The 22852-nt window shown below is 42.4% G+C and overlaps 2 protein-coding genes across 3 annotated transcripts in view; both read left to right on the top strand.

Annotated features, from left to right (window-relative positions):
• The first annotated feature begins 643 nt into the window (after positions 1 to 643).
• On the top strand, positions 644 to 9983 carry si:ch211-210p4.6 (malignant fibrous histiocytoma-amplified sequence 1 homolog). Of its 2 annotated transcripts, XM_050046239.1 has the most exons (11): positions 644 to 746; positions 1041 to 1122; positions 2765 to 3629; positions 4375 to 4672; positions 4941 to 5127; positions 5232 to 5425; positions 5571 to 6070; positions 7666 to 7823; positions 7906 to 8080; positions 9625 to 9692; positions 9789 to 9983. In XM_050046239.1, the coding sequence occupies exons 2-11, from the start codon at positions 1107 to 1109 to the stop codon at positions 9803 to 9805; spliced, it is 2478 nt and encodes an 825-aa protein (XP_049902196.1). In that variant the 5' UTR covers positions 644 to 746; positions 1041 to 1106; the 3' UTR covers positions 9806 to 9983. The 2 variants fall into 2 exon arrangements, with proteins under 2 accessions (XP_049902196.1, XP_049902188.1); XM_050046231.1 differs by lacking the exon at positions 644 to 746 and having other exon boundaries at positions 1025 to 1122.
• A 4580-nt stretch (positions 9984 to 14563) lies between these two features.
• The window catches only part of mapk8ip1b (mitogen-activated protein kinase 8 interacting protein 1b), an 80309-nt gene continuing 72020 nt past the window's right edge, over positions 14564 to 22852 (top strand). The window contains exon 1 of the mRNA XM_050046267.1: positions 14564 to 14720. Within this exon, the coding sequence (XP_049902224.1) occupies positions 14644 to 14720 (77 nt within the window). The 5' untranslated portion in view covers positions 14564 to 14643. The remainder of the gene's footprint in view (positions 14721 to 22852) is intronic.

The raw sequence follows: 22852 nt of genomic DNA on the forward strand, positions 1-22852 counted from the left end.
AGTCACCAGATAATACGATCACTAACGTTAACCTGCAGCTGGTAACGTTACCAGCTGCAGGTTAACGTTAGTTTTCATGGTGTAAAATGTTTACTTGTTTGAGGCACCAGTTTGTGGCTTCAGGTCTGGGCAGCAGGCTCACTATGTTTGTTTCTTTTTACTCATACATTCATTACTTCCAGCACCACAGGTAGATTACTTTGTAGTAACACTAGGTCTTAAAGGTGGCTGCTTGTGTGTATTTTTAGTTTGACAGGTAAGATTAGTGCAGCTGGATATCTTTCAGCTGGTTTTAGCTGCAGTGAGTCAGTGGGGATTCTGAAGGATTAGGAGGTGTGTTTTGTTTTGTTTGGTTTATGATTTGGCACCACTCGCAGCCCTTTTTGTCCCGTGCCTCACTGGACTTCCTCACAATGTACTTTGACTTGTTTGCACTGGGAAGGCCATTAAAACATTTATAGAGGGACCACCAATCACAGAGCTCCCTGGCCAAGGAACTGTAAGGTAAGATCCTGATAGGGCCCGAGAACTGGCACACCGCAATGACATGCAGGTATTATTAATATCAACGGCTATGCCTGTGCATTTCCTGCTGTGTACTTTTGGCATGTGGGTGGAGTCCACACAGAAATGCGGAAAACATTCAGAATCCACCCAGACAACCTCACCTGTCCTGCCAACTGACAGCTTCAAACCCTGGACTTTTTTTTGCCGTGGAGCAGCAGCTCTGACCTTTGAACGACCAGGTTGGCACACAACATTTCATTCTTGTAAAAAATGTTTAAAGTGATGCTCATTGGTAATGTGGTCAAGTGCTTCTCTTCAAAATGTGAAATGTTTCTACACTGAATAATCTTGTAACAAGAAAACAAAAGTACTGATTGCTTGTGTTTTTATGTGCTGAAACATCCTGTCTGATCTTTAAAATGGGAAGTGATAGAAGCTTCAGTATTTCACTTCCCTATTTCTGTTGTGGGAGAGGGTAATGATAATTATGTGCTGACGGTATGAGCAGGCTGTCCTCTCTTCATCACCCTCAGCACGCCTTCTAAGGAACTCAGTCAACAAAAACACTGCCCCAATATCTGAAGGAATATGTGAAGAAAATGGCCTCTCCAAATGGTGAGCAACCTCACATGTACTTTGAAGATTGTTAGAGATCTGTGGTTATTGTTTGAGAATGTTGACGTATTGGCCTTTGGTACAGGAATATTATGTTGAGAGATTTCTTAATCGCTTCATAATGCTTGCGTAACATCATTATACTTTGAGTGAAATATTCCCAGTGAGTTATTGTGCATTGAAAAACATTATTTTATACCACTGAAACAAGCAACAGGGCCCTGTTTGAGAAATTTGGTTCAGTGAAATGTCAGTCAAACTCTGTCAGAGTTTTGATCATTTTAGGGTTACCCAACAGGTTCTTCCAGAAAACTTGATAATCTGTTTTTGAAACAGTGTCTTGCATACTGTAAGGCAAGTAAAGGCAAGGCAGGTTTATTTTTAAAATTTTGGCAACAACATTAAGACAGGTATAGAATATAAGAATCAAAGTTAGAGTGCAGTGTGAGAAATGAGTTAATTAAAGTCTTCAGTCTTAATTTAAAATTAAAGCTGCAAGCAGCGTTGGGCAGGACCTCGGACTCCCGCCGTTTCGGCCTCCAGCTCACGTAGACAGTTAAAGACAAAAGTTTTAGATGATTTTAGACCCCTCTCCACTCTAGCTCACAGCTGACAATTTCTCCACATTTGCTCATGTTATTTTCAGAGGCAATAGCTCACTTCCTATTGGATTTAGGTCAGGGGTGTCACCATGTGATTTGTAGGTCTTGATGAGACGAACAAGCCAGTTTTGGTTTGATCTTTCTACAACATTCCTATGGGCTGCAGTGGCCATTGTAATGTGTCTAGGTGGCACGATGATCGTCAGGAGGTTTTGTGGCACATCACCGTTAAAGGGATAGTGCACTCAAAAATGAAAATTCAGCCATTATCTACTCACCCATATGCCGAGGGAGGCTCAGGTGAAGTTTTAGAGTCCTCACATCCCTTGCGGAGATCCCAGGGGAGAGGAGGTAGCAACACAACTCCACCTAATGGAGGCTGACGGCGCCCCAGATTCAAAAGTCCAAAAACACATAATTGAAACCACAAAATATCTCCATACTGCTCGTCCGTAGTGATCCAAGTGTCCTGAAGCCTGACATAAAAAGTTGTTTGGAAAAATGTCATTTGAACTCTGTTTTTAGCCTCATTGTAGCCTGTAGCTCTGACTGCCTCTCTGTGCACCGCGCTCACGTGTGCATGTCACTAGCTGGGCTAGTTCTGAATTCAAATAAACACAAGAAGTTTGTGCTCTAGAGAAAGGATCAGCACTCAGTGAATAACCACCTAAGCCCTATTATGGCAAGGCTTAACTATAATGTGTAATATTATGTAATTGTCTTAATGTGGCGATTAAAAATCAGGTCTGAATCCATGACTACACCAAGATTTCTGGCTTGGTTAACATTGCCAATTGAAGCTGAGCGCTGACTTTTGATCATTCTGCCTTGGCTCCGAAAACAGTTATCTCAGTGTTGCTTTTGTTTAATTAAAGAAAACTGGCAGATCCAGTCATTTATTTGTTCAGTGCACTCAGCCAGAGCTTGTATTGGACTACAGTGCCCTGGTGATACATTTATGTAAATTTGTGTGTCGTCTGTGTAATCGATAAGATATTTTGTTATGTTCTATACTGTAAACCAATTCATTTGTAACACAGGAAACAGTTGGGAGGAATGGGACCTGTCAGGACAGAAACTGAAGTCCCTTCCTCATGATCTTCTAGCACATGCTAGAAAAGCGGATTTGCAGAGGAACAAACTGAAACGGATCACTGGCATCTCCAGATTCACCGATCTGACGGAGCTTAATCTCTCCAGGAACAAGATAATGGAGTTTTCTCAGGAAATACACAACCTGCATAAACTAGAAAAACTCTACATGAACCAAAATAACATCAGAGCCATCCCAGAGGGAATCTTACCACAGCTTAGAAGGTTAAAGTTCCTAAAACTCAGCACCAATCGCTTGACTAAGCTTCCTTCAGATATAAACCAGTGCACCAGTATCACTTACCTGGACCTTTCCAAGAATTGCCTGCAAAACATCCAACCACTGGTTGGTCTCCCAAAACTGAAGGAGCTTTTGGTTGAGAAGAACCAACTGACTGAGCTCCCGTCCCAGCTCTTCCAGAATGGTAGTTGTGAGTTGGTCACGTGTAAGGCCACAGGGAACCCCCTGAGGTGCCCACCGGAGGAGGTCTGTGCTGGAGGGGTCATGGACATCCAGAGCTATTTCTGTCAAATGGAGGAGAACCCAAACACACGCAGTGCCTGGACAGTCAAGACCATGTTCCTGGGCTCCTCCATGGCAGGGAAGTCCACACTATGCCGCAGTCTAAAGGAAGGGAAGCCTGTGGTGGTTGCAATGGAGGACCGGACAGAGGGGATCGAGATCACTCAGCTGTACACCCAGGGAGTCCGTTTCCTTTTCTGGGACTTTGCAGGGCAGGAGGAATACTACCTGACACACCATGTCTTCATTACACCTCGGGCCCTTGTCATCCTTACTTGTGATTTAGCCAGGTGAGCAATTGTTACTATTTTACATAGTCTTTTAAGACAGCGGATGCCAGTCCCAGCCATGTTACCAGCCAGGCTCTAGAGTTGGCAATGTTGATTTGTCACTTTGGTTTAGACTGAAATATCCAACACGTTCTCACTCCTAACTCGTCAAATATGGCAGCTTGGTCACAGGCCCTACAGTACACTTTAAACTACAACGCTTTACGTACCTCTCTAGCAGTTTTGGACATGTCAGAGTACCTGACAGGTATGACGAGTATGTCACACAATGACTATGCCACACGACATATGCCAGTAACAACATTATATGGCTGAAAAAACTCAAGATGACTTTTGTTGTCACACGAGACATGAACACCGATCTCCTGAGAGTCCGATGTGTGTTTGACCCATCCACCTCCCCTCCCTCCTGCCCACTGTCTTGCTCTTCTACTGCCCTACTGTCGCGGACAAGATTACATTGGCATGACAGCCAAAAAACATGGGATACATTTGCAGCATGACACTTCTTTTGCAGCATGCCCGCAGCAGGGCACATCCATTACAATCAGCTGACCAGGCCGCTGTATTTAACACCCTGGAAATGATAATGGGTTGAAATAGTTCAACAATTATTAGGTGGATTTCTAGGAAATTTAGTATGCATTCATGTCTTACAAGTAACAATCAGCAAACACTGTTGTGCACACTTCACGATTCAGAAATTAGCCCATGGTGAAATTATTAAATCTTAATTTTCAATCAGCTACAGCACTGTGGACCCACAGTCTTTCAGAGACCAAGTGTGGTTCTGGATGAACAACATACAGTTGCGTGTGCCGGACTCAGTGGTCCTACTGGTGGGAACGCACTGCGACCAGTGCAGAGACCAGGAGGAGGTGATGGAGAAGAAGAAGGATATCGAGGAGAAGGTCAGGATCATGTTGGCAAACAGGAAGATGGTTTTAAAACACCAGAAGAAAAATCTGGAAGAAAACATGGACGCCTCTCTCTTCACGGACCAGCTGGACGAGCTGGACTGCCTTTTGGAATACAATCTGAAGGTATTTTTTTTCTCTATCAGACTTGCCTCTAAAATTTTTCTTATTTCTTTGTATTTGAGTCGAAACAGTTTGTTAAAAGTTTGTTTTGTTTTAAGGGGAAGAACAGCTCTCCCCTACAAGTATATTCATGTGTAAACTAACGCTCTTACATTTACCTTTTTCAAACAATTAATTTCAAGAAACACAAAATGAAACTACCTTTGTGTATCAGTTGTGTTACTGTATAAGTTTTCTTGCCTTCACAGTTGCCTTTTAAACTTCCTTTCAGGTTCTGGATCTTGTAACCCTTGACTGCACAAAGACTGAGGATATTGATAACCTCAGAAGTCATATTCTGATGTGCATTCAAACAGAGAACGAGTTTCTGTGTTCTGAGAGCATCTTACCAAAAAGTTACGAGTCTGTGGAACAAGCCATTCATACACTTGTCGCACTACAACAAATTCCCCAACATGGTAAGACAATGTTAACTCAAAGGGGTGTAAACTTAAAGAATGACAGAAAATGCTTATTTTTATTTCACATGTTGATTAAGTTTAAATGCTTTTTTTTATATCAGGTATTATTCTACTTGAAGAACTGGGTGATTTAATCCTAAACCATGTTGAGCTGAGCAGAGAGAGTCTCTACTCCATCTTGCGATTCCTCATGCGATATCTGCATCGGATTGGGGTGATTGTTTGGTACGAAGACACCAGTGTACTCAGTGACAAGGTGTTTATCCAGCCTTCATTCCTCATCTCAATGTTCAAGGTCAGTAGTGGCTTTTATTTTCCATTAGATAAATATACCTGTATATTTACAGATCCCAAATTTCCCAAATTACCTAATAAAGTGGCCGTTTGTCATGGTTCACAAACCAAATTTTCACTCTCTCTTTCTCTTCCTGTAAATGCAGACCATTGTGAGACATGACCTGGTGCAGCAGCTGGAGGGGGTACCCAGAGAACGTCTCATGCAGGAGGGGGCTCTGGTGAAACAGAAGTTTACCTGGGTGGATGACTTAAAGTGCAGAGGCACCTTGCACAATGCAGCCATGCGCATCTTGGTCCGCAGAGAGTTAGAGAAGCTAATCGAGGATGATGACGACTTGGTCAGAGAGGTGGTAGGAACCAGAAAGGAGGAAGGCATAATACTCGCCCTACTGCAGCATTTTGAGGTTTGCCTCCCCGCTCTTGTTGGAAGTCATCTCAACCCCCAAGCACCGGTGTTCATTCCTGGTGAGAAGCAGTGGGAGTCAGCCAAGGAGGCCAAAAAAGACCCAGATGGAGCCTGTCTCTTCCCCATCTACCTAAAGGATGACCTCATAGTCTGCCACAAGTGGGGTGAGGACAAGCAAGATGACCTCAGCATTCACGTGTACTTCCTTCCAGAGATTCCTCATGGCTTCTTCCACAGGTAGCGTAGCTTGAAACATCTTTCATCATTTTAAATTATCTAGATGTTTGTGTACTGTACATTCACAGCCGAATCACAAAAGGGTTGCACAGCTTTTGCGGCCACTAAAACTACACAAATTAACTAAAAGAAATGGTCTAAGGGGCCGTACACATGCGGCATCTTTAACCACCTGGAAAACTCGAGGTCAGGCACAAGGCACTACTCTTTTGTCTACCATAACTAGCACTGTAACAAAGCCTTCTTACCAGAAAGCCTGAGCGCAGAGCTGATCTTCCAGGCATTGTTTTGTAAGCGTGTATTAGGCCAAAAATACTGATAGATGCAAAGGTCTGGCAGCTCTGCACTGAAATAATAAACTTCTCCTCCTTATTTATCACAGACTGGTATTTAAGGAAGAAGGGAAAGATAGCTGTCGGCTGTGATTGGCTGTTCCTTGTCACATGACATGCATTGCGCGCTACTGCATTCCAAAAGTTGAACTCAGGGTCTGGCGTTTGAGTGTGCCTGCCGCGCGTCTACTTTGAAAACAATTCATTTGAGGGTGCCAAAAATGCAGCATGTGCACGGCACCTTATAGTGCTGGTTATGGTCGCTTAGCAACCTCAGATAAAACCTGCCGCTGCGCCCTTGGAAGTTGGCACAGAGTAGGCACAAGAGTAGCACCTAGTGCCCAGCCTCATGTTGTTCAGGCCCTAATTATTAAGGCACCCACAAAAGATCAAACGCACCCTACCTGCTTGCCTAGCAAATAGTGTTTGGTGCTCCTGCGCTATTTGCACATATTTAAATTAGGTAATGTGCATACATTGGCGTAAAATTGGACCCTTTCTGTGCAAATAAATCTTGCCACATTGATAATTGCGATCAGACTTTCTGGGCATGCTTGTGCTGTAATATCATCAGCGTAGTATCTTTTGTGAATCGGACCTTTAGACGAGGCAGATAGTTGTTGCAAGTGAGCATTCATGGTGCCATCAGTGGCTGCAATCCATTCTTGTGAATTGTCTCTCTCCAAAATGCAATGTGTAGTCTTGAGGCCTAACAGTCATGTTGAATTAGGGACGTCCCAATCACGTTTTTATGGCCCCGCTCCCAACCTGAGTCCTTTGATCTTGGGTATGTGTTGATACCAAGCTGATCTGATACCTATTTTCTGTATGTTAATGAAATATATTTCTCACACAAGAGCTGTAGCCAACTTAATCTGAAGCATCTGATTTTTCTCATTGATCCAAATTTTATAAGCTTGAATCACAGATATGCTACAAATATAAGTTAAACTTTGAGAACGCGACTCTTGTAATTGACGAGATGCGATCAGCGAGAGAGAAAACATGTCTCACTTTATTGGATTTGATGGAACTACAGAAACACTCACACTAATGGTGTTACAGTAAACTAGACACTCTTCCTTCACTTGTTCTTCACTTTGCTATCAATCCCTGCACACTCTCAGCTCTGAATGTGCAGCTGAACTTTGGTTTGGTTTCCAGTGTTTTAATATTTGTAAAGGCTCAAACAATTAAAATTATTTAACTTTTGTCACCAATAAACCTCCACACTTTGCTTGTGTTAATGCATCTAACCATCAGAGTGATCATCAAGACGTGCTCCCTGTATCCGACTTACTGGGCGGGGAGACAGCAGTGTCTCCTCTGCTCTGGAAACAGACTGGCTCTGGTGAGACAGAAGGAAAAAGATGGCGATCCATTCATAGAGATACGCTGCAGGAGACCTGAGAAGGATGAGGGTAAAACTCCATGATCACTCTTTCACACTGAGTCAAAATGCCCCGCACAGCTCCAGCACAGACAGCTGTTTTCTCTCCTCAGCGTTTCGGCAGTTGTGGGATCTGATCTTGGCGGTGATGTCCAAGGTGTTTGTGTTGTCCAGGCAGTGGCCAGGACTGACTCAGCAGGTGCACACACCCTGTCCAGAGAAAGGCTGTCCACACTACTTCACCTGGCAGGACTGGCAGGAGCTCAACAACACTGACTTCTATAACATGTAAGTGTTGCCTCAGGAAGGAGACCTCTCTGTTGGTGCCTCTCATGTCTTATAATTACTTCTGATACACAGAGTTTTTCATGTTTCCCCTATTAAAACTATTTTTTTTACCCATTTAAATATCATTATGACAGGAGGGCTTTGCAGCAGGTAATAAAGTAAACAAATTCTAGCTATCTACTGAGCATTAGTCATATCACTGAGGCGAGGTGCCTGCGCAGAGCCCAGAGGATTTAAAAAAACCCCGCCTCACATTAATACAATACCTGCCCTCTAGCAAGCCATACAGAAGTTGGGGGGGGGTATGGTGCATGGCGTGACACCTACACAGTGCCTGCAAAGCTGCAGACCACTGTTCAAGACCAACAAACAATTATAACCAGTTGTTTTTTAGCCATCAAACATGGGCGTTTTTTGGCGAATGTTGCTGTGTTTCCACGCGAGACAGTGCTACAAAAAGCAGTTCCTTTTCACCAAGACATCGCTGCATTTCCTGCCACAAGATGCCACAAGAAGCGATTGATTTACAGAGACATCAGTGTGTTTCCTGCCAAGATAATGGCATGGAAAGCAGGTATTTTCAGCCAAAACATGATCTTTTACTCACCATAACCAACTGATTTTTATGCGTAAACCTAACCACACATTAAACGCAAGGTCATTGAAATGTAAACCTCAACATATCCACTATATACTAACGTACAAATCAGCGGTTTGCAGAAACCCAAAATGCCAACATTTATTCTGGCAATTGGGTTGCCATTGTATTCCTCCATAGAATATTGTTTTGTTTGTTGTTGTCGTTTTTTTCTTGTGTAGCATAAAGTTACTACTAATTACATTTCTTCTTCTATGACTCTTCTAATCCACAAAGGAGAGGTGTTACATATGATCCTGCTTGTTTTATACCACACAAGAAAAATCTTAACACGTAAATCATGTATGAAAATCGTAATCAACACAAACGTGCCTGATTATTTTGTTGATGCATATCGAGGTGTGTCACTTCTGGCTAAGATCTTTGTATGAAGAAGTGTCATGAACAGGTCAGTTGGTAAAAGAATACACAGGAAGGCAATCCAGGCACCAAAAAAAAAAGTGTGTATCCTGTTGTTTCCTGTTCTCCATGAGCACCTGACACAAGGTTTGGGTCCATGTTTGAATACACAGAGCAACCAGTCGTCTCCCTTTTTCTGGATGGATGAGCGGAATTTATTTCATAAAAATGAAAGGCTAATCTCTGTGACTTCGATGTAACAATAATAGATAAGAGGCAGAAACTGGGGCTTTCGAAAAGATGTTTCCAAATGTTGAAATGATTTAAGGTTTGATTGTAATGTGATAAACTTTTTATGACAGCTGTCTGATAAATTTCCCCCTGACAGTGATGTTAAGCATTCAAATGTTGTGGCCGCCAACTCCCACTATGATAGCTTATTTAATATTTTGTGTTTTAATACAGCCAGACACCAGATGTTGTCACTATTCTCATAGTCTATCTCTCCAGCAAGGACACACCTTTCATAGTTTGTTTGTCTCAATAGAGTGAAGGAGGAGAAGTTAGTTTGCCAGGGAGGACATACACGACGGACGGAGCTGATTTTTCCAAAAGGTAAACAAATGTCCACACTTATAAGATAAAGAGGAAAATATGAAGAGATGTGTGCTGTGATTTGTTTTCTAATCAGAAAATGTGTTTTCATTTCAGTTCCTGTATTGCAGTGAGGGGTCTGATGAAAATAACCTCAAAGGTGACAAACACAGCACAATGAAGACGAGCGACTCCAAACCAGAGACGTCACATTCTGCAGTCCCCACAGTTTGAATGTGTCTTTGAGTGAAAACTGGAACAGGGTGTTAATTTTGTCATTGTTGTAAAAGCAAATAAATATGATTGATGACATGAAGTTTATGTGGCAGCTTGATATTTGAAATTGTGGTTGCTGTTTGGTGTCACCAAAAATGCTGCTTGTATTTATTTGCACCACTAATTTAATTACTATAAACAGATGTCAAGAATTCCCAACATCCTGAAATGCTTGACTCCACGTCAACTCATCAGCTGATAGAGATGTCACTTGTGAGGGCAGGATGTCTCATTTCCCCCAAATATTTGTCTTCTCAGTTTCTCCATCTTTGCTTCTCTTGCTTGTACCTTGAAGGAGATGGACCTCAACAGAAGTGAGAAATGAGGACACAGTTCAAGGGAAACTGGATCAACGGACAGATGAAGCAAACCAAACAAACCTGCAAACAAGTTTTCGATGGGAAGGACATTGATGTACTGAAAATACAATATTACTTTTGCAGCAGTGTTGCAGGATTGAAATCATTTTTGGGGGAACATTTTAAGTGAAGCATCTTTTACCTTCTATTGCAAAATCATTTCACTAGTGGCCAAGTTTACAGTAGCTATGTTTCCATCCAAAAGTGATTTGAATCATTGGGAAATGCGCATTAAAAGAAATACGAATCCTGTGTGTTTCCATTAAATGTAGGACTTTGGTGAAAACTACGAACTCGTGCGAGTTTTCCGCAGAACCGCAAACAAAACAAGTCTCGCATTCTTCTTCTTCTACGTTTTCTGGCGGTTGGCAACCAGCTTGTAAATGCATTACCGCCTTCCCGACCCGGAGTGTGGATATCACCATGGAGAGAGGTGCGCTACGTCAGACTTAATTCGAACATAACTGTTTCCATCCCCCGTTTTGCGAATCAACATTTTTTCGAATCAACCAAAACCCGGCTAAAGCGAGCGTATTTTAGTTTGTGCGAATCAGGGGATTTTAATTCGAATTTTGGCATTTCCATCATAATTTTCCGATGCGATACTTCTAGATGCGCATCTAAACAGGCTGATGGAAACATGGCTAGTGTGTCTGTATTTAAATGATAAGAGCTTTGATTTCTGAATGATCAATGGTGACCTTTAACATGCTGCTGAGTTTATGCAAAGGAAAACGTTTTGCAGGTATTGTTACACACCACCCATGGGCGGCCCTATGGGACGAACAAAACTCCACCACTGACCCAAAATAACCCCATAAGACAAATTTAAAACACTCAAATTCATGGGATTTATTAACAAATAAAACAAGCAAACAAGACAACAAAGATCCCAGGCTGAGAGGCAGCAGGACCAGCAGTCCCCACGCCAGAGGTCTTTCCCCTGCTGCTGGCACAGGGGCAATGCACCTCCTTAAGTGAGGCAGCACACCTGTGCAGATCTACAACAGAGGGAGAAGGGACAGCAGCACAGCACACAAACAGCTGTATGTGATGCTTCGCTGTTTTTTTTAATTATGAAGCTCTGGGGTTTGGGAGTCTACAAGAAAGATGGAAGATGGGAGTAAAGCAAAGGTAAGGGGGAAGAAGAGTCAGTGTGGTAACTTCTCAGTGTTTCTGTGCACAGTATCGCCCTCTGCTGGTTTCTCCCTGACAAGACTCTAAGTAACATGTAAACATGCTGTCTCTGATGTGATGTTTGTTTATGCCAGGAAGAATCTTAACAGCTTTAATTCTCCACACTATTAATAGGCTAATCTGGCCCACTTAACTGCAGGAGAAATTACATTACATGCAGAGTGGTGACACACAGAATGGGTCAGATATTTAGATATTATTTCAGTCTGATACTGACCACTGATTTCCACCTAGCTGTTATTAACCTCTGTTTTAATCGTCTCTGTTTTCCATCCAGTTCGCAGCTTTCTCCTCCGGTGGGAGCTCCTGCTGCCTTCACGGTCTCCTGGTAAAATCCATGCTTGGACGATCTACTCAAGTACGAGTGTTTATAGTCTGAGGAGATGACAAATTAGTAATCAGGTACCATACGAAGCAGTCTCAGTGTTGAAGGAAGGTTTATTTAGGAAGCCATTGTCGTCCTCTATCTCTAAAATTGTTACGTTTATCATGAGCTAAGAAAAGCAGCCTCGTTTTAACGCTTGCAACGATGTATTTGTGAGACACCACAGGTTTTCAAAAGTTTCATTAATAACTAAAACTCTTAATTAGGCTGGGAAACAGCTCAGGTGTGGCTCCTCTCACCTGGCTGCCCTACTCAGGCACCTACAAAGACAGCCTGGACATGTGCTCGGGTCCTTTCTCCAGACCAGGAAATGCTACAATGGGTGAGAACAATTTTAAACTACATTAGAATAAATAAAAATGTATCTCTGCAACTTACATAATTCCATCTTGGTGGTGGGAAATACAGCTCAGGAGATTGCCCAGTGTTATACTTATATATATCCTATATATATATTTTAATTTAATTTAATTACAGGAGTTTTAAAACTTTTTACCAATAAGTTAAAACACAACTGAACACTTATGTCATACCCAACTGTATGTTGTAAACGCCTAGCACATTTCACAGAGCTAAACATTCTGGTTTATATTAAAGAATCTAATGCACAGATTAATAAGGCTATGCAATGGAAATTTCAGGTGCCCTCATATTTGTTTTCACGTCCAAAAAAAGTTTGGTTTTAACTTTCCTGATCATCATACCACTTGTATTCTTTGAACTAATAGACTTATGTTTATGATTTAATGTCACTGCATCCCTGTGCCAAGTGGTGTAGTGGTAGTTGATGAAGTGGGTGAACTTTAGGTAGATGAGAAGGTTATTAAGGAGAAAGTGGGTGTACTCTACATATTCCAATGGCTAGATGAGAAGTGGATATACTGTAAAAGGACAAAAGGGTATTCCCCATATACCTGTGTATACCCTCCACTACAACCCTGCCTACATCTCTAAAAATCAAAAAGTTGGTAAGTGAACCCAGGTGAATGTTGACAAAGAAGTTAAGAGAGGAAAAAAAAGCAAAACTAGTTCAAGTTCCCCAAATTTTAAAACAAGTGTTCCTAACTGGTAGGTTGTGGTCCCATTGTGAACGGACCGCAAGTGACTCGAGCTGCAGTGAATTGCCAGCACATAGCTTTTAATATGAAGTGCCGTTTTCTGCTGTAGAGTGAGTGACTATCTTTTTTTTTTTTTTAATATATTTTATTAATCCCCCACAGGTCTGAAAGACACACACATGCACAAACAGGACCTATACATGCACAAAGTGGAGAGATGTCAGAGTGAGGGGGCTGCCTTGGTCAGGTGCCCCAAGCAGTTTGGGGGTTCGGTGCCTTGTTCAAGGGCACCTCGGCAGTGCCCAGGTGAACTGGTACCTCTCCAGCCACCAGTCCACGCTCCATCTTTGGTCTGGACGGGGACTTGAACAGGCGACCCTCCGGTTCCCAACCCAACCGAGCTACTGCCGCCCCTAACAGACAGATATTTGACAGAGATGGCAAACTAGCTCAACGACATGGCCAAATGCAAGAATGCTGCCTGGACCCCATGATTGGACCACTTGGGAACCACTGTTGTAAAACATTGCCTAATTCAAATATGTCCAGATGGAGATTGTTATAAAATGATGCACAATGCATTTACAGTAGAATATTTGTGTTTGATGCAGCCTTTAAAAACATCTGCTCCTGCAACCCGACCCCAGATAAGCAGATGAAAATGGATGGATGCATGTACAGAGAGCAGTGAAAACATGAAATAAACTAAACTAAATATATGACATAATAAATACAATATAAAAGAACTAGCAGGCAGTACAAAGGAGATTTGATATGCATAAAGTTAATATAAATAATTAATAACAATAATAATAAATAGCTTGTGGTCCTAGCAGCCATAAATTAACAAAGACAGTCCCTGCTACATTACAGTTATGAAATGCAGATTGAATTCTATAAAATTAGAGGAAAAATCCAATACCCACACCTCTTCTTTCATTTTCTTTTAACGAACATTTAATCTTCTTTTGGTTTGTTTTTTAAATAACAGATTGTGACAAGTATCTCATGTGATCTTGGATGCTATGCCAAATTGTGGCCCCCACACAGACATTATTTAGATCCAAACATTAAGTTTTTTTTTTTTTTAGATTGTTTTTTGGGCATTTTTAGCCTTTAAGGGATAGGACAGACAAGAGGAGGGAGTGACATGCAGCAAAGGGCCACAAGCTGGAGTTGAACCCGGCAGCTGCAGCGACAGCCTTGTGCATGGGGTGCCTGCTCTACCACTAAGCCACCGACGCCCCCCAAACATGAAGTTTGACTGGATTGTGACCGTGCCTTCAGCAGGCCTACTATAGTCTTGCTGTGCTGGTCTTTATATTCAAACACAATGATCTAGTACCTGGCCATTTAATCATTGTACACATGATCTGCTGCTGAATGCTGCTAGCAGTGTTACCTAAATTTATTATTTATTCATCTTTATATTCTTGGCTAAGCAAAAATGTACCATCTAAGCTATTTTCCACAGTGGATCATTCTGCATGAGGCTCAAAAATAAACCACATTTTCCAGATCATGCAAAATTACCACTGTAATTTAGTTATTCATACACAGTTGAGCTGAGTTTCTATCTTTCCCACAGTCCTCGAAGGCAGCACCCTATCGCAGCACATCGCCGGACCTCTCAGGTGTCTTTGCTGGGCGGCCGCACGCGCACGGCGGAGCCAATGGAGGAACGTTAACTGTGCGGCATGGCGGACAGAGAGAAGCGGAAAGCCAGCCCGCCGCCTGGCCGCAACATCCAGGTGAACTCCCCGGCCAGCTTCAGGTAAGCTTCCCGGCAGGAGGCAGCCTGGGGACGGTGGTGGGGGGCCGAGCCTGCCCGCCTGCAGGGGCTGTTGTGGAGGCTGTGAATGAGCGATGAGCCAGCACGGCTCTGCAGAGCTCAAGGTGCTGATGCTGGTGCTGACCGGAGCCGCTGCAGCTGCTTTTGGCACCGCTCAGCTTTGCGGATCGAAGTCGCAGCGTGTTGTTGAGTCGCATGTTTTTGTGTTTGGGCGTGTCTGCTCCCGGAGAACCGAGACCAGCTCTGAGCTCCCTGCAGCCACTGGAGCCGTTAAATTCTTAATCATGTCGCATACTTTTGGGTTTCCTGCTCCAAACAGAGATCACAGTAATAAGTGTGCAGCTGCTTTACGAGTTGCAGCTTCGAATTCTGACTTTATTTTATCATCTTGGCCTGTTTTATGGTCCACATTTCCCTTGCATCAATATGCTTTTACTGAGGAATAGTTTTCCTCTGTGCAGCTGCTTCATAATGAGCTTGATATATCTTAAAAATATAGTTTTACTGGTGTGATATTTTTGGTTGCAGCTCGTCCAGTGACTTAATGTGTTTGTGGTGTTATTAACAGCATGTTAATCTCTTGTCCCTGTCATAAATAATCATAGTAACTCATGTTGTGCGTGCAGAAACCTGATCAGAGCTGAAGTGTTATCATCACTTTTTTCCCTTGTAGAGGCTGATGTGGCCTATTTGCAGTGAAATCAGAAATATTTTTCATAGTATTTTAGTCATAGACCTTCATTATAACTAATCTTTGGCTCTTTTTTGAAAGGGCAAGTTAAACCTGGAGGTTAGGAAACAAAACAAACATCTTCTCTGCTTTCGTAGAACAGAAACTGCAAATTTGTCCAATAATTTATTCAGTAAAATATCAACTAACGTCTGATTATAGTAGTTTTTGCTTTTGCCTCTGTTTCACATCAGTGTAATTTAAATCTCTCTTGGTTCAGTCCAGACTGAAAAAGCAGCCTGAAGAGTCACCGTGGGCTCTGGGAACTTGTGACGATGCATTTTATTATCCAGGATCAAATAGTAATGAGTTGCATAACGACATAATTGATAGTTTAGTCAATAATGAAAACAGTGTTGCAGAGCTCAAGTGCAGATAACCCAAAGTTCATCAGGGAGGTGATCCGTCAGAGCTAATTCACCTGGCAGAACAGGTCAAATCAACATGTTAGAGAGCTGAGCAGGGCGAGGGATTAGCTGCGTGCTGCTGACATGCTTTTATAGTCTGTGTCACACACACACACATACAACGTCGCCTGAGGAGAAGCTGTGATTCTTCGGTGGCATGACTGAGTGGATGGAGGTCTGTGATCAATATTCCCCAGTGAGACAGCAACACACACACACACACACACACACACACACACACACACACACCCTGAGGCTCAGTCTGTCCCTCCCTGTCTCATTAGCTGAGCTGCGAACAGGCCGATCCACAATCATCTTCCTTCAGACTTTTATCACAGTGGCATCAGAGTCGCTCCGGCGGTGTTTGATTTGTCTGAGAGAAAATACATGAATAACATTTTTTTTTTTAATGTGTCTAAAAGTTACACAAGGCGAACATCAAACCGTCGGGGAGAAAACAAACAAACAATAGAAACAATTCAGTTTCAGTCTCACAATGAATTAAAGATGAGTTTATGATCCAAATGTTGACTAAAGTGTGTCAGAGTCAGGACTGTGGCAAAGAATTAGCTGTTGCTCATACTCTCAACTTATTTAGGTAAATAGTTATTTACCTTACATGGTAAAAAACACTAACAGGTAGTATAATAAAAAACAATAATGACAATAAAACAAGAAAAAGATCAGCTCTGTGCTTTACATTAAATCAGGAGACTGAGCTGTGTGTCATATGTTGAGTTGTAGTCAACTAGAGAGAAGCCAGATAATCCACCACCTCCAGGTTGGCCCAGCCCCAGATCAGCCATATGTTGGCATGTTTTCCTCCGTCACCCTCCCTCCCTCCACACGCTGTGGTCGAATCCTCCGTCTCTCCACAACCTGCTGCTGCTGTTAGAGAGCAGACAGTCGATCTGCCGCCGTCTGTGCAGCTTTTTGTGTGGAGATATTCGGTGACTGAGATACAGGAGCAACTTGCCCTCGAGTCTAGATTCAGTTGATGGTTTCTTGAGCTTTTCAAGCCCGTGACCCACTTCTGAAATTTCCATGACTTGTCAACAGAGAGTTAACGAGTTGTCTATGAGCGCAACATCTTTGTGTTTTGGTCTCAACAGTCAGCTACACTTGCCCCCTTAAGGAAGCGTGCGTCTGCTCATCGATGAGAGGCTCGAGCTTGTGACAGCGCAAGATGTAAATATTAACAGGGTTCTCCTCGGCTGAGCTGCAACGCTAGCTAGCTCAGCATGCTCCCCTCTTTGCGGTGATGTGGTTCGCAGGTGTAGTTTGGTAGAAAGAAAATAGTTCCTACTTCCGAATATGTGTCATTTAGTTCCATTATGTCTGAAAGAAGGCAGACATGCTATGGCTGATGTCTCCAACACTCAGCAACACACACCAAAACAATCTAAACTATATTTAAGTGGAAAAATACATGTTTTTGATTTTGGTTTGAATCATCCCTGTGAATAGCCTGGAAATCCAGACCCAAATCTAGAAAGATTTAGGGTCTGGCCATGAGCAATGAAAATGTCCCAACTCAAGGGGCGGCACCAAGCGTGCATTTGTAAATATCACTGCACGCAATTGGATAACACTACGACCAANCCTCTGGCCCGCCTATATCAGATACACCGATGTGATTGTTGCAGCTCGGCTCCAACGGCATGGGTAATGAGCATCATTGCTGATTGCCAGAGTGACTCGCTGAGCAAATTCAAATTGTGCTCTCACGAGAGCTCTGGATTTCCAGGGTACCCTGTGAACGTCCAGTGTGTAGGATTAAGAAGGACATATTTACTGAATTGGAATGCAGTATAATAAGTATGTTTGGAAATAAGAATCATTGTGTTTTTGTTACCTTAGAATGAGCCGTTTATATCTACATATAGTGCAGGTCTTCATTGACAAAGATTGCCATGTTGTTGCAGTGTTTCTACAGTAGCCCAGAATGGACAAATCAAACACTGGCTCTAGATATGACAGGGGTAGGCAACCTGTAGCTCCAGAGCCGCATGTGGCTCTTCAGCCCGCTCCGTTGGCTTCCTTTGGCTTTGACAAAAAATTACACAGAAATGAATAACCGTTATTATTTTTTAACATTTTAATTTTCATTTATAGTTGTCGGCCTGAAGTGATTCTTACATTCTACCAGCTGTAAAAATGTGTGGTCTGTACACTGATTTAAAAAAAATTGTTTTAACATTTCGTCAACTAAATGTGCGTCATACGTCTGCGGCCTGGCGTCTTGTCCTCTAAAAACATCACTAGCGATGGCTACAGTAGTCGTGACTCATCCTAGCTCAGCTAGCAGGGACTGCAGATGAAAAATAGTCTGTATAGCTAAATCTGGCACATTAACATGACTTCAGTGATCATGTTCAATAATGTGCGCTGTCCCTTTCTAAATAAAATAAACACAAAACTTTTAAATTTCAATAGTGTGTAAATGAATCTGTTTTGCTTTTGTCTGCAACACTGCAGCGCAAGTTAAAGTACCAAATAATCAAAACTAGCCCACTGCGCAGGAGCCACCTTGTGCTAAAACATATTAATGAATCCTCAGTTAGATCTGTTAGTAATGGTGAGAGGCTAAATTCGACTTAAAAGGCCGTGTTACCTTTATTATGGGGCTCAAGTATGTTTTGCAGCTCCAGATAAGTAGAGGTTTCCGACCCCTGAGATAAGGACATTTGCGTTTTTGTGTCAGCCGCTGTAGTTAGCAGCTCCTCTGCGATTAGAGCATCGGAAAAAACACTGCAGGTTTTTAAGGTGAAGCTGCTATATGTATTGTTTTTATGGGTTTAAATCACTGAGTGTGTTTGTTTTAGAGAGGAGGAGACCTCGAGCACACGTTAGTGCTGGGCTGAAGGTCCTACTGTGACGGCACAGAGGAAGCGCTGATTTGTAACGTGAAACTGCTTCATTCAGTGTTTTTACTGGTTTTAATCTCAAAGTCCATTTGTTTTGGAGAGGAGGAGACCTCTGTGGATAATTCGGCTCCCTGTAAAAACCTCCTGACCAGTGAACATTGAAGGAATTCTAACTGGGAAGTTTCAGCTGGTTGCAATCTGCAGTCCTCACTCACCACCAGACACCACAAAATCCTCGATAAATATAGTTAAACAAAATACTCCATTAAGACTCTGAAGCCTTGCCCTGTTCCCCAGCATCGGTAGAACCTGAACACAGCGGCACAACACATCAGCAGCAGCAGGCATGTGCAGTTAATGATATTCACACTGAGCGATGACAGCAAAGTTAAAAATAGTGTTTTGGTGACATTTCTCAGGTTCATGCAGGAGATGAAGAGAGACGGTTCAAACCTTAAGACAACAACACATCTACACTGACAATCATTCCCCCACAGGTATTAAACAAGAGTCTACAGGCTGTCACACAATATGATAAACAGAATCATGAAAGGAAAGCTGTGATGCATTCTGTATCCTCTCAAAAATGTACTTTAGCAGTTTTTACTAAACTGGGTGTACTGTGCAGCTGTCCTTTAGTATTTGATATGAGATTACGACCAATCGGGACATCCTATTTTTCTAGTCTGAAAACTGTAAGTTGTGTTTTTGTTAATATTTGAAGCTGAGCTTGACTTCTCATATTTAATATCATATATTTATGTGAATTTTACCTTTAAATTTTCCTGCATTGATCATTTGTGGCACGAGATGGCGCAGCAGGAGATTCTTTCACATTAGCCCTTTATTTATATCTGTGTACTGTGTGTGTGTGTGTGTGTGTGTGTGAGAGAGAGAGAGAGAGAGAGAGAGAGAGAGAGTGTGTAAAACAGCATGTATGGAGCTACAGCACAGTGTAGGATTGCAGTCCATCCTGCAGTGCATTATGGGGAAAAATGAAACCAGAGATCCCTCTTGAGGCAACACTAATCCCTCTCATGTGCAGTTCAATATGTATCTGATTTTAAAATGACAATTATGGTTTATCATTTCATTTTCCTGCTGTTTTCGAGTAGCAGAGGAGTGTCATTTTGAGCATCAGCTGAAGTTTATGTTTTTTTACCTTTTTATTTTGAAAACACATCATGTAAATAAATTTGACTTATTGGGCGTATATGTTAAAATGTACACATCACTGAGTATTCAGCATGAAAGCGCAGAAGTGTCCACGCTCTCTCCTTCTTTCTCACACACTCACTAATACAGTCGCATACCCATTTTCTTTTCTTTCATCTTTTTACTGCGGCTTCCGAACTGACGTGACTCTGCTGACAAGATCTGCTCAGGCGGATGAATTCACAGAGCGAGGGATGTGAAAAGGATGTGAGTGAGAAGAGGGAGAGAAAGGGCAGGGGCAGATGGAGGAGGTTAAGCAGATTTGGACGTGTCACTTTCCCTGATTCACTGCGTCTGTCTTTTAAGGTCTGTGATGTTTGGGGATGTCTGGGGAGGAAAAAAAAGCATGATTTCAGGGTTTTCCAACAGAATTACCTTGTAGTATTTTTAGCTGCATTTTATCCTCGGAGAAAGAGAATTTAAATGGCGCTGATTTGAATTTCCCCCACAGTAGGAGCTGACAGAGTGGACAGTTATTGCTCTGGTTGCAGTTCCGCCCCTGCGCTCATTATTTACTGCTGTCGCTCTGTTCTGCTGACACAGCACGCTCCACCTGATGGCACCTCCCCTATGCTTATACAGTGCATCTCTCCTTCTCCCCTCTCTGTCAACACATAATTATGATATTAACAGCATCTTTAAAACAAGCTTATTTTACACACGTGCCTGTATTCCGATTTTTTTTCTTATTTTTACAAGATATTTATTTTAGTAAAAGACACCTCCCTGTGTTCTGATCTGCTCTCATTGTAATTTACTGGGTCGCTGTTAAAGATGAACTAATCTCTCCTCACATTTTGCATAGTGATGTATAAATGACTGAATGTATCTTTCCATTTTTTCAAAAGACAATAACCCATGTGCCAAACCAGCTGCTACAAGGCTGTAAAGTGGAACATCTGTGCAGGAAGTGTCGACTTACATTGTCAGTAGCTCACTGGCAAATTAAATGAGTGCTGTGGAAATACACATTCTCATGAATTCATTAAGACAACAGATAAAGGAAGAGATGGAGGACGTATTGAGCCTGCATTAACAGCATTAATAGAAAATAAAAACAGTAACAAATGAGGTTAAAAGGAGACGTCATATCATACAGATAATAATAATATAATTGCCTCGACCCATGTGGCTAATACAGGGTTAATTTCCCTCTGTCGATGAGCCGCACAGGGATTAAATGTCACACATAATCCTGAGATACCTTTCTGTCTTTCTTCTGTCTCTCAAGACAAACAAATATTTCTAACTCTTTCCCAGATACACAACACTTCGCATGTGTTCTGTGCATCTTTTTCCTCATGTCACGTGCAGGGGGAGGTGTTGAAGCTCCTCTGGTGTGTGTGTGTGAGCTCCATAGGTTCTGGCCGGTTGCCGAGGTCATGCTGTATGGCCATATGGCTGTGTGTTAGCAGCCCAGTGTGCAGAAAAACAAGGACTTAGTGTGTTTGACCTCTCTTAAGGAATGTTTGAAGCATGGGTTTTTGTTTGCTGTGGCACAACTTTGACTTTTGCCTGTGCACCTGTGTTGAGTTGAAGTGGATTTTGCAAATATGAATGCATGGCTGATTGAATTGCTTTTGCTGCCATTGGAGCTGCATTTGTTGCTTTCTGGCCACTAGGGGGCAGAGGAACATAATGACAAGACAGTCAGCTGATACACTGACATGTCATTAAGTTGTTGTAGCTGACACAGTAGTAAACAAGTGATTGTTTACATGTGCAGCACACACAGAGCTATATAGCAATACATTTTCTTGTCTGCCTGATGAATGTAAGTCCAATATCATCTCCTTTTTTAGCTCTATTTTGGTCTTCTCCACCTCCTGGAAAAAATATCCTGGCCTTTGGCTGCTTAATGATCCTCTTTTTTTGCACCAGCAAGTCAATAACAATGTCTGCCTTCCATTTAGAGCTGGGCAGGTAGCGTTCAATGTGTTTATCAGAGCTTGTTTGCTGAAAACAGAAGCCTGCTGCTGCTGGAAGTGAGGATGATAAGAGCAGGCCAGAAAACAGAAACAATTTCCCACAGGCATGGGCAAATTATCAAACAATGGGCTCTTGGGCACAGATATGCAAAAGGGCCCCCCTCCTCTCTTACATAGGAGCAAGACACACACTCTTTAGTTGTTAAGCCTCTTTTTGTGTCAATGTTGTGCATCTTTGTGGTCATTTTTAGTCTCTTTGCAGTTCCTTTGCATCTCTTTGTGGTCTCTTTGAGTCTCTTCCTGGTTAGTACATGTTAATTTGAGTGACATTTTTTAGGTGAGGGTCATGGGGCCCCTCTTACACTTTGAGCCCCAGGGCCTGTGCCCAGCAGGCTCGCTCAGTAATGCTTCCATGCCTATCGGACATTCAAATGCTCCATTAGGCTGAACTGCAGAGTTGGGTCGCGGGTCCACTCTCAATGGACCGTAGGTGACTCGCAAACTTGTCAAGTAAAAAACACACTTTATTTTGAAGTACAGTAAGTTTCCAGCACAGAGCTTTCATTTTGAAGTGTCCTGTTGTAGAGTGAGTGACTAATGGACAGATACTTGACAGAGACAGCAAGCCAACTCAACAACATGGTCAAATGCAAGTATGACACTGAATGTATTTAACTGTGTGGACCTTGAACTAATGACTAAGAAGAAATCTAGACCCTGTGGCTGGACCAGGACCACTGGATTAGTGCATGCTCATTAGGGTTGGGTCGGAATGAGAAAAAAAAAAACGGTCTGGTTTTTGTGAAAAACCGCATCAAGTCGGTAATACCAGATTTTCGCCACTTGGGGGCGCAATTGACACATTTAAAATAAAAAAACGACCATGGGACAACAGAGTGACAGTAACACTTTGTTTCTTTTATTCCTTACAAATAAATTTGCAGGTTTAGCTTACTCAATAGTGCAA

Source organism: Epinephelus moara, chromosome 1 (genome assembly GCF_006386435.1).
Source record: "Epinephelus moara isolate mb chromosome 1, YSFRI_EMoa_1.0, whole genome shotgun sequence".
NCBI classification, from domain to species: Eukaryota; Metazoa; Chordata; class Actinopteri; order Perciformes; family Serranidae; genus Epinephelus; species Epinephelus moara.

Coding starts and splice junctions, on each gene's coding strand:
- si:ch211-210p4.6 (XM_050046239.1), top strand. Junction 5,128..5,231: donor ACAACAAATTCCCCAACATG/GTAAGACAATGT, acceptor TTTTTATATCAG/GTATTATTCTACTTGAAGAA. Junction 5,426..5,570: donor TCCTCATCTCAATGTTCAAG/GTCAGTAGTGGC, acceptor CTGTAAATGCAG/ACCATTGTGAGACATGACCT.